The 16,606-nt window shown below is 36.3% G+C and overlaps 2 protein-coding genes across 4 annotated transcripts in view; one reads left to right on the top strand and one right to left on the bottom strand.

Moving 5' to 3' along the window:
• Window positions 1-974, top strand: LOC119637990 (vitelline membrane protein Vm26Ab-like). The gene is made up of 2 exons (XM_038034493.1): window positions 1-31; window positions 101-974. Exons 1-2 carry the CDS (start codon window positions 20-22, stop codon window positions 347-349), a joined length of 261 nt encoding a protein of 86 aa, XP_037890421.1. The 5' UTR covers window positions 1-19; the 3' UTR covers window positions 350-974.
• The window catches only part of LOC119637989 (protein nutcracker-like), a 91,066-nt gene continuing 74,753 nt past the window's right edge, over window positions 294-16,606 (bottom strand). Inside the window, exons 2-3 of one of the 3 annotated variants that reach the window (XM_038034491.1) lie at window positions 1,540-1,614; window positions 294-370 (exon numbers count right to left, since the gene is read on the bottom strand). In XM_038034491.1, coding sequence (XP_037890419.1) covers window positions 1,568-1,614 — 47 coding nt within the window. In that variant the 3' untranslated portion in view covers window positions 294-370; window positions 1,540-1,567. Of the gene's footprint in view, window positions 371-1,539; window positions 1,615-16,606 lie in introns of those variants that run through there. The other 2 variants (XR_005247361.1, XR_005247360.1) reach the window with 2 other exon arrangements.

The raw sequence follows: 16,606 nt of genomic DNA, 5'->3' as shown, positions 1-16,606 counted from the left end.
ACAAATAAAAAATAAAAAAATGTACAAATTTGTAAGTTGTGTATAAAGGAATAAATTGTTCAAATTAATTAAATTATTTTATAAAATTAAATTTCATTAGATTGCATTGTGTTTGATGTCTCTCATGTTTGCTTTGGCCGCAGCTAAGCCTGGCGTAGTGGCTCCTCTGGCCTATTCAGCTCCTGTGGTAGCTGCTGCTCCATACACTGCCGCCTACACTGCTGCCTACACTGCACCTTATTATGCTGCTTACTCATCGCCATACGTAGCTGCACCGTATGCTGCAGCTCCCTATGCTGCTGCCTACACCAGTTATCCGTATGCGGCCTCTTACTTGTTGCGTAAATAGTTTCAAACAATGGCTTTTGAACTGTTAAACAATTGTTGAGTTGAAATAAAGGATCAATAAAAAGTTTGGAAAAAAAGAACAATAGTAAGAAACCATTAATGATTTTTTTGTTTATTTTTGTTTTTTTTTTTCTTAATAAGTACTATGGCTGCTTTTACTTAGTTTACCACATTTTATTTTAACATTTTTCTGTTTCGCTTTTTCAGCAAATAACTTAAAAGATTTTCTTCCATTACTTTCCACTTATATTTCGTTTCCTTTCATTTCTTACAACTATTATCCTTGATGGTAGATGATATGAATGATAGTGGTTGCTTTTGTTTGTCTTTAAGCTTTCACTTATTGTGTCAGAACGTTGCCAATTGGCTCACATACTTAAACATGCACATCTGTGTATGTATTTGTATACAATATTTTTATCTTTTATTTATCAAAATAACAACATAGATATATGTCTACGTATTTGTACATACGGGTTTGTGTGATGTATGTAATTTGTCTCTTTCCATTTTCAACCGTCACTGGCGGTAAACACTGCGTATTTTCACTGTTATAATAAATTTCCTGTATATGCATGATTTTCATGGACATAAACATACATCTATGCACAAATGTACATATATATGTATATATGTAAGAAGTTATGTATATATATATATATATATATATATATATATGTGTGTGTGTGCGTGTGTATGTCTGTGCTGAAAGGTTCTGAATTTTTTATAAAAAATATATCATGAAATTATTTTCATTCTTTTATCCCGACAAAGTGTTGATAAATTGTTTATAAGTAAATTCGTTGCTATTATTAATTAAATGCATTTAAAGTATTTCATGTTTATAACAAAAGTCATTTCAACACATTTTTTACAGTTTCATAATTTAAATCGAATTTAAAAAAAAAAGAAAACGTTTGCGGCTACGCAAGTAATGTAACGAAACAGCGATACATGTAATTATTCACATAATCGTAATAAAAGAAAAGGAAACCTATTGTATTTATGCATAATTCTTTCATGAAACTCCACATACCACATATCATTTGCAGCTTGTTTTCCACAAGCATCTGTGTCAACTATGTAGATCGTTCTACATAAGTCGGAATTTGTACTGACCTTTTACGTACAAGACAATGATGTATTTCCTAAACAATTAATTTTTTTTGTTTTTGCTATGGAAAAACTTACCTCCTAGAAATATTTCGCTCTTTATTCTTTATTTCTTTTTTTTTGGCCAAGAGTGAGAAAAACCACGTTGCAAACCTACGAAAGATAAATGACTTTTATAGAGATAAGCGTCGTAAGCGAAAGAGTATTTGTCGAAAGAAGTATGCTAACGAAATTTAAAGCACAAAATAGATTTTGAAACATAAGATCCTCTTCCCTTTCCCTTGATTTTAGGTCTCGCTGTTAGCCAATCAACCATTTAGCGACATTTGCATTGTACAATACCAAATTTGCATTGAGTAGCCTTTCGTAAAAATTTTTTTATTCTATGTTCAACAGTATCGATCGCAACAGTCTAGACCATTCGCTTGTTTCTCTGCTTTCCTACTGCTCTTTGAAATTTTCTATCGCATTTAACTAAAGAACGAAATGATATTTACATTTATGTTATACAAAAATTCTTCCAATTGTCCCATATGTAACTATAAAAATAATAAAACATTAAGTGACCTTCAAACGGTTGTGTATATTTTTTTCAAGCGATAAAACCCAAGATTCGCTTTTATATAGCGGACGGTTTTTTTATGGTTTTTAATTGTTCTTATTTAAAATACAAAATTTCCCAAGTCCATTAACATTCGTAGTATCACAGAAGTGCTCTCTTATATAATTTGCATCTTTTGCCTTCGCACAATGCTTACACAAAATGTGTTTCTATTATCTCTTAAGCTAAATATAAAGCCATTGTTTATATCTGAGTACGCATGAGTGAGTGTATGTGCAACTAAATATATGACCACTACACAAATTGAAAGATATGAATAAAAAGAAGATAGAAAGTGGTAGCAGCCGTAGTAGCAGTAATAGTAATAGCAGTAGTAGTAGTAGTAGTAGTAGTAGTAGTAGTAGTACTAGTAGTAGTAATAGTAATAGTAGTACTAATAATAGAAAGAGACAGAGTGAGAGAGGAAGGGCGGTTCAATTATCGTCTTGCATGTTTCCCAAGTGACCATAAATCTGAAACAATCCTGGCTGGTTGGCTAGATGCTTGACTACAGTAGTTAAATAGCTGGTTTTGATGTTTGTGTTAGGTATTTACCGAGTTGTTAACTAAGTCACCCGTTATTTTCATATAACACACATGCCATCGCTAAACTATTACATACCTAGCAAAATGATTACACAAAGTTACTCCAAAAAGCACCAAACATTTTTTAGTTGTTTTTTTTTTTGTTTTTCTCTTTAGCTTAATCACCGATTGCTTTCCTCTTTTCGTTTTTTTTTTTTTGTTACTCTATCTAGAGTCTATGCATCGCATTTTAGGCTTTCCTCACATCACATATTATATTCCATTAAGCTAAGCTGAACATAATATTTCATATTGTTGCAATTTTCTACATTGTAGCCGAAGACGCAAGGCCAAACAAACAGAAGTTAATAGAATTAATAGCAAAATTTTTTGACATATTTGATCGCACATAATTTTTGGAATAAATTCTAAAAAATAGTGGGTGTAACAAATCTTTTAATAATTTCGTAAGGTGACGCATATAGATGCCGTCAGTATCCATATAATTCATATAACTTTCAAACGACGCGACTCGAAGTTCTTGCATGAGGAAACTGTGTTCAAAGTGAATACCGCGAGTCTGCTCACTTTCGACGGAAAACAACAACGTGTTGATGATTCAAAGTGTTATTTGTAGGTATTTAGACGAAATAAAAAGAGTTGTTTCATACAATATGTGACAATGGAGAAAATACGAATTCATCATTGCACTCCAGAGTCGACGAAAGCCTTCCAAAGCGATCAAGAAAGCAAAGTCGATTCCAAAAATTGTATTATATTTTGGAATGCGCATAATGTAATATTCATCTAATATCTTGAAAACGTACAAACGATTAATCGCATATATTAGATAGCATTATTATTGTGTTCGCAAAAGAAGAAGCAAAAAAACAATTAGGGTCTATTCGGATCCTAATTTCCAAACCGCAATCTTAAATCGCCGCTGCAATTACTTCATGCAAGACATAGATTATGATCACTCTTGCTTACTTATATATATATTCGTATATGGAATTTTTCCAATTTAGATTGTCCTGCATGTATTGAAAGCACAATTTGGAGCTAAAATGATACAATGTCTGCTACAGATTCATACTTATTGCATAAAACGCCTTGTAATTTACTTTAAAAAAAAAAAAGAAGCGATACTTCTAAAGGTTTATCATTCGAATTGAACGTAGCTTCCTTCTTTCTGTTATTTCTTTTTTATCCCTTTATTATTTATGCCTCGCTATTGCTCATGCTTGCTTTACATCCTTTGTATGTGTATCTTGCATGCTTCAAGCACTATTTTTCAATTTCATATTTTGCATCAATTCATTGCTTAATATTTAAAACACTTTCTAGGTAATGTACGCCATTGCGTTGGTGGCATGAAGAAGTAAAAGTCACCATCTCTTGTTTAAAAGGAATTGTTGCCAAGGAATACGTTCGCGAATATGAAAAATAACTGTTGCAACATATTTCATAAATTTAATGTGTAATGACAAAGGTTTATTTTAAATTTATTTCACATTCTGTAAAATTTAAATGAAGAAAATTTCGTAGTGTTTAGGGAAAACAGTGAGACAATGAATTTAACTATAACAATAGACCATAATGACCAAAGGTGGAAAGATAAACCATGTCTTGATTATGAAGAAATTTCCAAGTATAAAAAACATCATAATTACATCAAAAAATCGTGCGATTACAGTTAATAGGCCACATAGCTAGCACTTAAACGCAATCAGATATTACAAGTTGCTTGTTGTTTTTCTTTCACATCCCGAACGTTTCGGCAAAAGTTCACTTTCCTATCAGTTGTTTTGCTTTTTTATTTTAAATTTACATCTTTTATATATTCGTACTTGCATTCAAGTAGTGCAAGAATATCACATGTGAATAGATATGTGTGCTTTTGTCAGGCAACATAAAATCCTTCAACCATAAACGTTAATGTCGCTTGCAATCATGTGCAGTTTTTACATGTTATATATTTATGGTCTAAATTGCTTGCAAGCAAGCTCAAGTGACGTTTAATTAATCAAATCATTCGATAACCGCGGCATGTTTCAGTTATTAAATGGGATTAAATATAAATTCAGGATATAAGTAGAAAGTAATGAGAACTGAGAGAGAGGGAGAGATAGTACTGAATGTGTTAAGTAGATTCAAGTTTTTGTACACCATTTAGGAGCTGTATAAGAGTTCAATCATTAAATTGTCTACAAATAAAATATTATAGGGCATGGATGTTCTCTAAAATTAAAATTTATTTAAATATGCATGCAGAGAGATTAAAAATATGCATCGCATAGACTCCGTATCATGTCACTCAAAAATTTCCCAGCCATGAAGTAGCATATATCAAACACCTTTATGTTCTTATATACTTAAAGTCTACATTACTTGCGGTACGGAGTATATTAAGTTTGTGCGGACATATGTAACACCCAGAAGGACTTAAGATGCAGCCATCTTTTATTATATCGATTTTAAATCGTTTTCACACCGTCTGCCCGTTGTTGCTTTGATGTCTGTCAATGTATTTTTGTGTTCTTGTGGTCGCAATTTTTGAAGTATTTTGATGAAATTAAGAGTACACCGACATGTTTTGGCGCAAAGACGAAAGCTATTGAAAATCGGGTCACTTATTTAACCAAACCTTATTTCAAATAATCCTTAAACGAATAACTGTATTAAGCAATATGGTAGGCCCTGTCCCACTGTATTGTTTTTATTTCTTATAATTCATTATAACATTTTCGGGAGATGTACAGGAGAGAGGTTCGACAAGTTATTACTTAATCTTATTAACAAACGATCTACCCCTTTTGATCGAAAATTGCGCCTTTTCCATTCATACACTCGCCAATAACACAAAAATGAATATTTTCAAAATCTTCTGCATATTGCTTTAACAACATAATTAATTAATTTCTTTTTAGATACAAAATTTTCGTCAGCTACACTGCGTGCTATAGAGCCCCTTAAATTGAAAATGTCTAATCAGAAGGGCTATAGTTTTGCAATATTTTCATAATTTTCAAGTATAACTTTTTTTAATGCTTAAATATATTTTTAATAGCATTTGTTCGGATATTGTTATTCGATTGTCATTTGTTTTACACTAAAAAAAATTGTCAAACGAAAAAAGACTTTTCTTTAGGCTGCTAGCATTGTTTACTCCACTAAGCAAGCAAAAATTTAGCCAACTGTCTGAGCTAAAAATATAATTAAAACATAAATTTGTAATATGTAGTATATATACCTTGTAAATGGCACTTTCCAATAACGCTATATTTTGCTCCCTTGTATCGGATTTTATGCGTCAATCTACTAACTTCCTAACCGTTTCACACAAAGAATTATCAAAATTTTAAATTGACATTTATATGTATTGTGTCTACCGGAAAGCGCTGTCCATTTTTAAAATCCTATTTTCCGAATGTGGTCCAAAATGGTTTGTCAAGCTCACTCAAGCTTTTCCGCAATCTCCAATTTTACTCTAATATGATCTTGACATTCCCGGCCTTGATTAAAGATGATCGCCCAAAAAGCGACTTGTCAGAAATATGGAAATTACCTATTTGAAATTTTTCGAATCATATTCTTCGTTGCTTATCATAAACGGTACCTTCACCAAACACTTTCAATATATATCTATTGTTTCTTTTAGCTCATTTGCTAGGTCAATATGTATACATTCAAGAGAGCAAAATATGCGCATACTTGTTGTAACCGCAATAGACAGAACTTGTCGGTGTGTCAATTATTTATAAATGATACAATAAATAAAATGTGACATAAACGAATATGAATTCAAAGTTTTATTTACGTGCTTGTTGGAATATGCAAATTTGCTTAGCATTTGTTTAATTAATCAGTGTTTATATTACGGTTACGACTGCAGTAATCATTAAAAGGTGGTCGAAATCGATTGAGACGAACAATGGAAAGCAGAGTTGTTTTAAATATGAAAATCCCTATAACGCACTTTGTTTGAAATGGTTAGCCTTCTGATTTATATACATTATAATCTACAGAATTAATGCGTACAAAACAGATATTGCAATTCGCAAATTAGTTTTTTCTTCTCCTTTTAAAACAACGTATAACATACACACGGACATATATATATATATATATATATATATATATATATATCTATCGGTTCCAACAAAAACTGCTAAAGAGTTACTTGAAGCCGGGAAAATCAAAGTTTGCTGGGTAGTGAGCAGGATTAGAGAAAAATCCACAGATCTTAAATGCTTTAGATGCTTCGAGGCAGGCCACATTGCTAGAAATTGCAAAGGAAAGATAGATAGAAGCAAATGCTCTCTAAAATGCAGCGAAGAAGGGCACCGCGCAAGAGACTGCAATAAGAGCCCGTGCTGTGGGATTTGCAAGGAACAAGGCAAGCCTCATGACCACCCAATGGCCGGCAGCTAACGACAATGGAAAGCCGTGAAGCGTATGCAAATAAACGTAAATCACTGTCGTACTGCACAAGAGCTGCTAAAACAGAACGTCAGAGAAGCTTCGATTGACATACAGTTGGGCAAAGGACAAGACTGGAACTGCAGCCTTTTGGCAATGCAGCTTGCACCCGTCAACCATGAGATTCATCTCAGCAGGAGAGGGCTTCGTCTGTGTCAAATATAGAGAAGTTTATCTTTACAGCTGTTACTTCCCGCCAAGTATAAACCACGCGGAATTCGAAAAACGTATAGATGAGCTATGCACCGATGCAAGGGGAAAAACACCGGTAATGTTCGCCGGTGATTTTAATGCCTGGGCGACTGATTGGGGTAGCAAGTGGACGAATGCTAAAGGCAGAATAGTGCTTGAATCCCTAGTCTCATTGGATTTGACAATCCTAAACTTAGGTAATGAAAACACTTTTAATAGAGATGGTCGTGTCTGCGCGATCGATATTACCATGGCCAGTAGTGCATTGGCCTTGCGTATACGATGGAGTGTTAGCAACATATATACACACAGTGACCACGCAGCAATAATCTGGGAAATACAGCAGAGCATGCGGGCGAACAGGGTAAAACACCGTCTCAGGGGACCCAAGTGGAAACCAGAATCGCTAGATAAAGAACTCTTCGAGCTTACTTTGGAAGAAGCTGAACCCAGAAACTCAGCTCAGGCTGCCGTCGCGGAGGTTTTAGCACGGATTATAAAAGCCTGTGACGGTTCAATGATAAGACGTCGCTTCTGTAAGTCCAAGGAGCCAGTATACTGACGAGATAGCCGAACTAAGGACTCAATGTAACAGAGCGAGGCGTGTCTACCAAAGGTCGAGAGGGACTAGTGCTTACCACAACGACCAAGAAGAGTTCAAACTCAGGAGAAGGCTCTTAAAAAAAGCGATAATAGTCAGCAAAAAAAACTGTTTTCAGAAACTGATAAGTGAGATTAATGAGAACCCATGGGGGATGGAGTATAAACTGGTAATGAAGAAATTGAAGTATTCTGAGCAACCAAGCTGTGCTGAATTTGTGGAAGAGATAATTGGTACACTGTTCCCACAGAAAGCCAGGTTCCTGTATGTGCCACTGAGGGAGGAGAGGGACAATATAAATCTCACCGGGCCCGAGGAGATTGCGGCCATCGCAAAAGAAATAAATGCTAAGAAAGCGCCTGGCCCTGATGGTATCCCAAATTGCGCTATTAAGCAAGCCATGTTGGCAAGGCCTGCTATGTTTGCGAGCACTTTCAACGCTTGTTCTTCTAAAGGGCTCTCGGACTTCCAATTCGGCTTCAGGAAAAAGAAAAGCCCAATGGATGCAATAAAAATGGTCACAAATACCGCAGCAGAAGCGATCAAAGGCAAACGTTGGATGGAAGGCAACAAAAAGTATTTCCTAGTAATAGCTTTAGATATAAAAAATGCATTCAACTCAACAAACTGGTATTGCGTCATAGCTCCTCTACAGGAAAGAAGAATTCCCCATTATCTGATTAATATAGTGGCTAGCTATTTTACCGGCAGGAAACTGAGATATGTTACGGATAACGGGTGCAGGAAGAGGCTGATCACTGGGGGGGTACCTCAGGGATCAGTCCTAGGCCCTACGCTGTGGAACGTAATGTACGACGATATCCTGAGATTACCTCTTCCAGAGGGAGCATCCATCGTGGGTTTTGCAGACGACATAGCGATAACTATCGTGGCGAAAACTCTAGAGAGAATTACCACTACTGCGAATAAAACCACCGACATGATCAAGAGGTGGCTGCGGTCAGTGGATTTAGAGCTGGCGGAAGAGAAAACAGAAGCAGTATTAATCTCTTCTAGGAAGAAAATTGAGAAAGTGACTATCCAAGTCGGAGACACGAGAATACAGTCTCAAGAAGCAATAAAATACCTAGGAGTGATGATAGATTGCAGACTCTCGTTTAAACGCCATCTGCAATACACGGGCGGAAAGGCAGCGAAGGTTGCAAAGTCGTTGACGCGCTTACTGCCAAACTTGCATGGCCCTAGGCAAGACCGTAGGAAGCTGATCGCAGATGTGGTAATGGCGACAATAATGAACGGCTCTTCTGTGTGGAACAAGGCTTTCGCTATCCCGTCACACACGAGAGACATACAAGCAGCATACAGGCTATGCGCTCTAAGGGTGTACGCCGGATATCGGACGGTGTCAGAGGACGCGGCCCTGGTTATCGCTGGTATGATGCCAATCGATCTGCGTGGTAAAGAAGGTCTGTATAGAGCCGAATTTCGCAGACTGCCAGCTGAAACGGCTAAGCAGCGAGTAAAACAGCGTCTGTTGGAAGAGTGGCAGGAGCGCTGGAGCGGAGCGGGTACGGGTAGGTGGACGCATCGAGTCATACCAGAATTACGGCCCTGGGTGAATAGGCAACATGGTGAGGCCGACTTTTATTTGACCCAGTTATTTAGCGGCCATGGTTGTTTTCGGTCCTATCAGAATAGATTTAAAATAAAGCAGGACCCATTATATAGTTTTGGTAAGTGCATAGAAGACGCTGAACATGTTTTCTTTGTCTGTCCGAAATACTATAACGAACGACAGAGACTACAGACGGAAATTGGAGTGTTACCCCTCCCCGACAATCTTGTGACAAATATGTTGCATGACTTCAAAATATGGAAGGCGGTAGAAATGTTCGTCGCAAACATTATGCGTAAACAAAGACCCGAAGAGCGTCATCGTAGGTTTTTAAGTAGTGCCTAAACGGCTACCGTCCCCGTGAAGGTCTACCTAAACAGTCGTGCCACAGGGTAGGGAATAGGAGAGGTGGTTTTTAGCGGGTTAAAGTCTCGCACTGCCCTAAAGGGCGCCCTTTGATGGTCTTCCACTTCACAAAAAAAAAAAAAATATATATACATACGTATATATCCGCAAATATGTAAATATATATATATTCATTCGATATATATATAGTAGCGCAGTAGTTTGTAAGGAAGACACTTTACATTGCAGAAAGAGCAAAGGCAAGGCGGCGTCGAATTTTATTAAATTGCTTTAAATGCGTGGTTGGACTTCTGCATAGTTTCAATAATGTTGCTCGTATGTAGGTACCTTATCCCTTAAAATTTTTATCATTAAATTACCATAGAAGCAGCGTTGTTTGAGCTATACAATTGTCTTGTAGGATAAGAAAAATTAAGTCATTCTCTGCCAACGGTCACATATATGTGGCACATTCGTTCCTTACCAAAACACGGTGTTACATATTTGTGTCAGTTTAAAAGTTTACTTTTTTAGATTAGAAAAATATCTTGTGCTGTAATGAATGTTTTCACCAGGAGATATTGGTTGCGAACGGATTAAGAAAATTCATGTAGTATTTTTTGTTGATCGATTTATCCGATTTGCGTTATTGAATATGCATGTTTTCATGTTTATTTCAGAATGTAGTATCCGTAATCTTTCCGAATTTCTTTTGATACATTCGGTTTAGAACGGCAACTGATCAGAAAACAGATCTTTTGCAACGGAATTTCGGCTACTAATAGACAAAAGTCTAATTTACTCGAGCAAGGTCAAGCAATTGTTGAATTCGGCATTATACTCTTCTGAAATTGATTAAAAATCATTACGTCCTTTGTTCTTTCATTAATCAGACTCTAATTTGGGCAGCCATTTTGGGTCTCTCTCGCTCTGAACTCAAGACGCATATTAATGATGTGTTGTAAACAGGTATTTTCTTAACTTACCCAGTTCGGCGGAAAGTAGGAAGAGTAATATTTTTGCATTCCTGTTTCAAATAATCAGTCATAACTAATTATAACCTCTTATTGATTATCTTTCAAAATCAATTTTCTGCTATTATCGTGAAGTCTTCTGAACCTTGTAGATCTTGTTTACGATATTAGGTGTATAACTTTGCTTCACTTTTTTTTTTTATATTTGTCATTCGAAACTTTATTGTACTTGGTTATACATTGACTATTCAAAATATTGCTCATCACTAGATGCTATCTCTGCAGGCTTGTAGAAATAATGTGAATTCTGTGCGATTAAGACAATTGGTCTTTTAAGGCTTTTGGCAAAAGAGCCTATATTGTGATGTCGTCATAAGAACAGAAGCAGTTAGTTATGTAATATAATTCTTTTCACCTTATTAATGTTCAAAACGGAGAGGTCAAGTAAATGGTAATGATCTTTGAACATTGTACACTTTACCCGAAACGAATTAAACAACTCGTACTACAAACTACTGGTACGATATTGTTCTAACTGCAAGAGCCCTACTGAAGATGTGAATATTAATAAGTTCTAATAAAGCCGGCGAATAAACATCACCTTTCATTAATTTAAAGACAAAGGTTATACCCAACATTTCACGCCTTTTTTCAAGGATAGGCAAACCAATGAGCTTCAATTTATTATTATCCGGTGGAAGAGGTAGGGCAGGATCCCATCCCAAACATCGCAAAGCAAACATCAAGAAGTCCGATTGAACAGATTTCAAGAGATAAATATAGCATCTATAACTAGGAAACCAAACTACCAACGAGTATTCAAGAGTTCGTCTAACCAAATAAGTACACAATCACTCGATGACGTATGGGTCCTCATATTCTTTAGACCATCTTTTTATAAACTCTAAAAGTGATCTAAATTTATAGCCTGAAATTTCTATACGACTATCAAACTTTAATTTTGAATCAAAAAAAGCTCGTAAGTCTTTGTAATTGTAAACATTTTCCAGGGAGTGATTGTTAATACGAGGACATCGTATTACACTATGTAAAAGACACCTTCAACATTTTTTTGAATTCAGCATCATACCATTGATTGCACACCATGAACAAAGGTTCTCAAGATCAGACTAAAGAAGTTGAATAACATGTGTGGAGAAAGGAACAGATGTGTTGCAGGGGGTTAACGTAGGTCCCTGCGATGGAGGCTCAACCCTACGATGCCCGACGACACACGGTGTGAGAAAACGTCACTCACGCCCCACAGGGAGACACTCTGGAAGGTCTTTCACGTATAAAATAAATGAAAGTGGGCCAAGAAGACTGCCATGAGGAACACCAGAAGCGGCAAAAATTACAATGGATTTGCAAGAATTCAGCACCATCCGCTGGGTACGACCAGAGAGATAGCTACTGATCTTCTTCTTCTTATCCAGGCAATCATACTGTTTGAAAAGCCAAGACGATGTAGTTTATAGACTAAAGAAAAGACTGGTAAAATAACATCACTTTGTTTATGATCTGAAAACGCTTTATAAATTGAATCCAAAAGATTAGTAGTAGTAGATTAGTTGACTTTTACAAGAGGTAAAATAAAACTACTCTTCCAAATCGATGGAAAGTAATCTTTTTTGAAACAAGTATTAAAAATATATGTAAGAGGAGAACATAGTAAATCACACACACAGTATTGGGGAATTTCAGACGAAACACCATCAGAACCAGGATAATTACAAGGTTTCAACGTTTCAAGGCTGGCAATGCTATCAATACTTCTTCTTTGGAGAAAAACATGGATGAAAAAATATCATAGAAGCTTATCGAATAGGAATAATTATCAAACGAAATATTTGAACATTAATAAACTTCCATAAAAAAATGTGCAAAAAGGTCAGAAAAACACCTTTTTATTTTTCGCTTGGAATTTACGAATTTAAAGAGCACCCTAAGATTTTTAAGAAGTTTTCGTCCGGTTGCATCAACAAAATTGGAATAATAAGTTGCAGGAGTTATAACCTCGTCTAGTGCTACAGTATAATAGATAATCTCTAACCAAACCACTCCGAGTGAATTTTTTTAGATAGCCTATTTTTTTATTACGAACCATCCGTAAATGCTTGCTACACCAAAGAGGAGACTCTGAATTGTGACAAGACCAGAACAGTAGTGAGACAGAAATTACGGAAAAAAGCTGACTGTAAATAAAGGATAACAAATCGTCAATATCTTCAGAGCGCAAGTCCCAGTCAATGTCAGCCAGCAAATTCCTAAGTTTGGAATAATTCGTAAAAAACATAAGGTCATCGTTAAAAAACCACAAATCATTGGGCAGGTCACCTAGTACTATTAAGTTATCACCGGATTTGAGGCGTACTTTTGATCAAAGCCAAGTGCTCTAAGTAAACAGTTGGAGGAATGTAAGAACATGTAGTATATGCATTACAGGTATGCAGTTTTGTTTTAACACTCACAAACTTAACAGTTGTAGACATAAAAGGACTAAGAAGGACCAAAGTTGAGGATAGGCAATGAACAACCGAAATTAACACTCCCCCACCGGTTTTGTGGAATCTGACACACTTAAAAATTTCAAATTCGGAGAAAAAATATCACCATCAAATATCCCAGGCTTAAGCCAGGTTTCAGTAAATGCTACCATAAAGTAATCAGAACTAACAGAATTACAAACGTATTGTGCAGTTATTAAGACCAAGGATATTCTGGTACATCACATGTCAGCTACCCATTAGTTTTTTGCCTGATAAACTGACTGCTCCAAAATCATCGGAACGATATTCTTTTGTCGGCGTACAAATTCTAAAAAAATTGAGGCCGAAAAGTTACCGACGTAATACATTTGAACAGAGAAACAATTTTGAAGGAAGCAATATCTCTCTGACATGCGGAACTGAACTTAAAAACACTACATTTCTTCGCATCGTGTTCGGAGAGCTAATTATTTAAGTACTTCGCTTTCTCGGGGATACAGGATGATAACCGTGATAGAAAAATAGGTTTTCTTGCAAAAAACAAAAGGGAAGCTAAATGAGTAGCGGCCCCCTGAAGTGATTGGTAACACTTTCACGGTAGACACACAGATCTTTATCTGCTCGTTGATCTGTTCATTAGCCCCTAACACTGGAACAGATGCAGCGTTAGCATTGTGGGTCCTGTCCGACTCAGCTAAAACCCACGCTGATTGATGCATCCAGCGGTGCTGGGGCGGACGACGCTCCCGATCGGCCAGAGCTTGCAGCGGTAGTTATTGTTGTGCTCTTTACAGTGTCACCATAGCTAATCCTCGGGGGCCGAAACGTTTCCACTCACTCCTCAACCTTGCGCGAGGCCAAATCACGAAATAAATCTTGACCCATGTCATCCACGGCTAAATTAGGCGACGCGAAACCAACCGACATCAGGTGAATAGGTGGCACGCCACCAGACCCTTCTACCGGGGAGAGATCAGATCCCAAGTTCGGGATGTCGATTTGAACCGGTCCCGCAGGGGACGGTCCGCACGTTGCAGTGTAAGTTGAGCATTTTTTGGATGTTCGAGGTGAAGTCTCAGTCACCAGAAACTCACAAGCCTCAAACATTTCATAGCTTAAATTTGGCCCTCACCGTCTCTAACGACTTCTTACCCTCCGAAGAACTCCGTTTCGTATGTCTAAACAACCTGTAGAAGTCAGTATCTTTTTTTCTACAGCCTGGGCAGGACCAACGTAACTCTTTTGTGGCATTACCAACAGCATCCACTGCCTTAAAAGTGCGATCTGGGCATTTGAGATGCCCGTAGCGAACACAGACCTCACACGTTATATAACGGTCAGAACTGCAACCTGTTTTTGCTTGTCATGGGTTGAAAAGACACAATCAAGAAAATGTTCTATATCCAAACAGTTTCTCTCAAACACTTTCCGTGTTGATAAGCTCGCAGAACTCTGTAAACAGCTGATAATACTTATAATGAGCCATAGCGCTCCAAATATTAATAAGAAATTCATATACTAACTCAAAGCCGCTCAAAACTCGGACACGACTGATACGTAAATTACCGCTAAACAGTGCAAGAATGTGTATTTTTATGACGAAAACACAATTATACACAAGCGCACACTGAAAAGTTATCGGCTAGAGTATGGCAAGTGAGCTCTTTATCGTCGATGTTATTGGTTCATATAGTAATGTCTTCAATGTTCATCACTTGTTAAGATTTAACAGCATTGAACAAGAAAAGTTCTCGCGAAAGGCGTTTCTGGGCTCAAGACTATATGTATTCAATGCTTCAAGAAACAGCGTTAGCAAGATAATTTATATAGTTGTTTGTAAGGATATAAAGACAGGGCTTTCAAATGCAGAAGTTACGTGTTTATATAACAGGCTCTCTTAGATTAAGGGGGAATGCAATTCATAAATCCAATAATAACAACATCTAAACGTAGAATTTACATGTGGCCATAGGCAGCGTTCAATTTGTGTATCGTTTCCACTACGTTAATACTCAGAGTACGAATAATTTTGTATCCGTCCCTTTTCGAATTAAAATGTTCGGTTTACTACAAGTGACTACTTTCAGCTTCCCGCCTAGACAAGGTAAGCATAACCTTTCAGGGAAAGCATTGGTTAATTCAAATTTTTCCGCTGAGAACACTTCACATGCATTCATCATTCAACTTACATTTACTATGGATCATGGATATACAAAATAAAATAAAATTTTTTTGCTCTTTCTTTTTATCTTTAATTTTGTAAATTGTACATGAAATTGGGGCAAACATATGTCTTCGAAATTGGGGAAATATAATGTCACAGGCGAGATATAACTGAACTAATTTATACTCTAATGACTTGACTAGGAAATATACTTTCTACGAATGACGCATATCTAATTGTGTATGGCTTCGCAGATGATGCCACGATGGTGCAGAGCAGCATTTCCATTTGGTTTCTGTTGCGTTTAAGTTTTATTAAAAGAAAGCATCCTTCCTGTAGCAACAAAAGTATATGGTTTATATTTTTAAAAAAAGGTTGGCAATAAAGTTAAAATAAATAAACATGAAAAAAGAAAATGAAATACATCTACGCTACACTAGTGTTGATGGTCGCAATACGTTATTCACTTTCATTGATGAGGAAAGAAGAAATGCAATCACTTTTGTATTAAACACGAATCCCAATTACCTCTACACATGGTGATTCTGATGTCATATTTGTGTAAATTTCTATGCACTCGTGTTGTTTGAGCAGATGTCGAATTGAATGACATTCTATGCTGGGCACGTATGCATAAACTGCATGAATAGCAGGAGCCTTACAGAAACCACAACTACTATAAATATTAGCAACTGCTGTTGCTTTGCTCATGCACAACAACGTTAAATAAACAAATTTAACATCAATTAAGTAATAAATTATTTATGCGGATAAGTAACTAGTTTAATTATAAAGAGGTTTAATCAGATGTCCACATTTATTTATATATATATATGCACGGCGAATATAATCGGACGCGTAGGTATCCGCATTTATTCGTTCTATTTCTTTAGATAAATAATCGGAAAAAAAAGTAAAATAAATCAGTAATGCCCACATATGCGTGCATTTGCGCTTTCGGATAATTAAGTACGTATTCATTTATAATTGATTTCGTGGGTTTCACTTTTACAGCAGCACAAAGCCAAAGGATGTAAGTTAGCCTCCGATTCTGATATTGTTTGTCTTCTGCACACAGAAAGCGATGTACGAGTTGAACCACCCAATCGTCGTGAAAGTAACTCATAAGGCTTTAAAAGTTTAATACAAAAAATTATTTATCTTTTTCAATTTGTCGATTGCGTTGATGCAATCGC

This window comes from Glossina fuscipes, unplaced genomic scaffold (assembly GCF_014805625.2).
Source record: "Glossina fuscipes isolate IAEA_lab_2018 unplaced genomic scaffold, Yale_Gfus_2 61, whole genome shotgun sequence".
NCBI classification, from domain to species: domain Eukaryota; kingdom Metazoa; phylum Arthropoda; class Insecta; order Diptera; family Glossinidae; genus Glossina; species Glossina fuscipes.
Note: the sequence above shows the minus strand (reverse complement) of the source record. Positions and strands in the feature narration are given on the sequence as shown.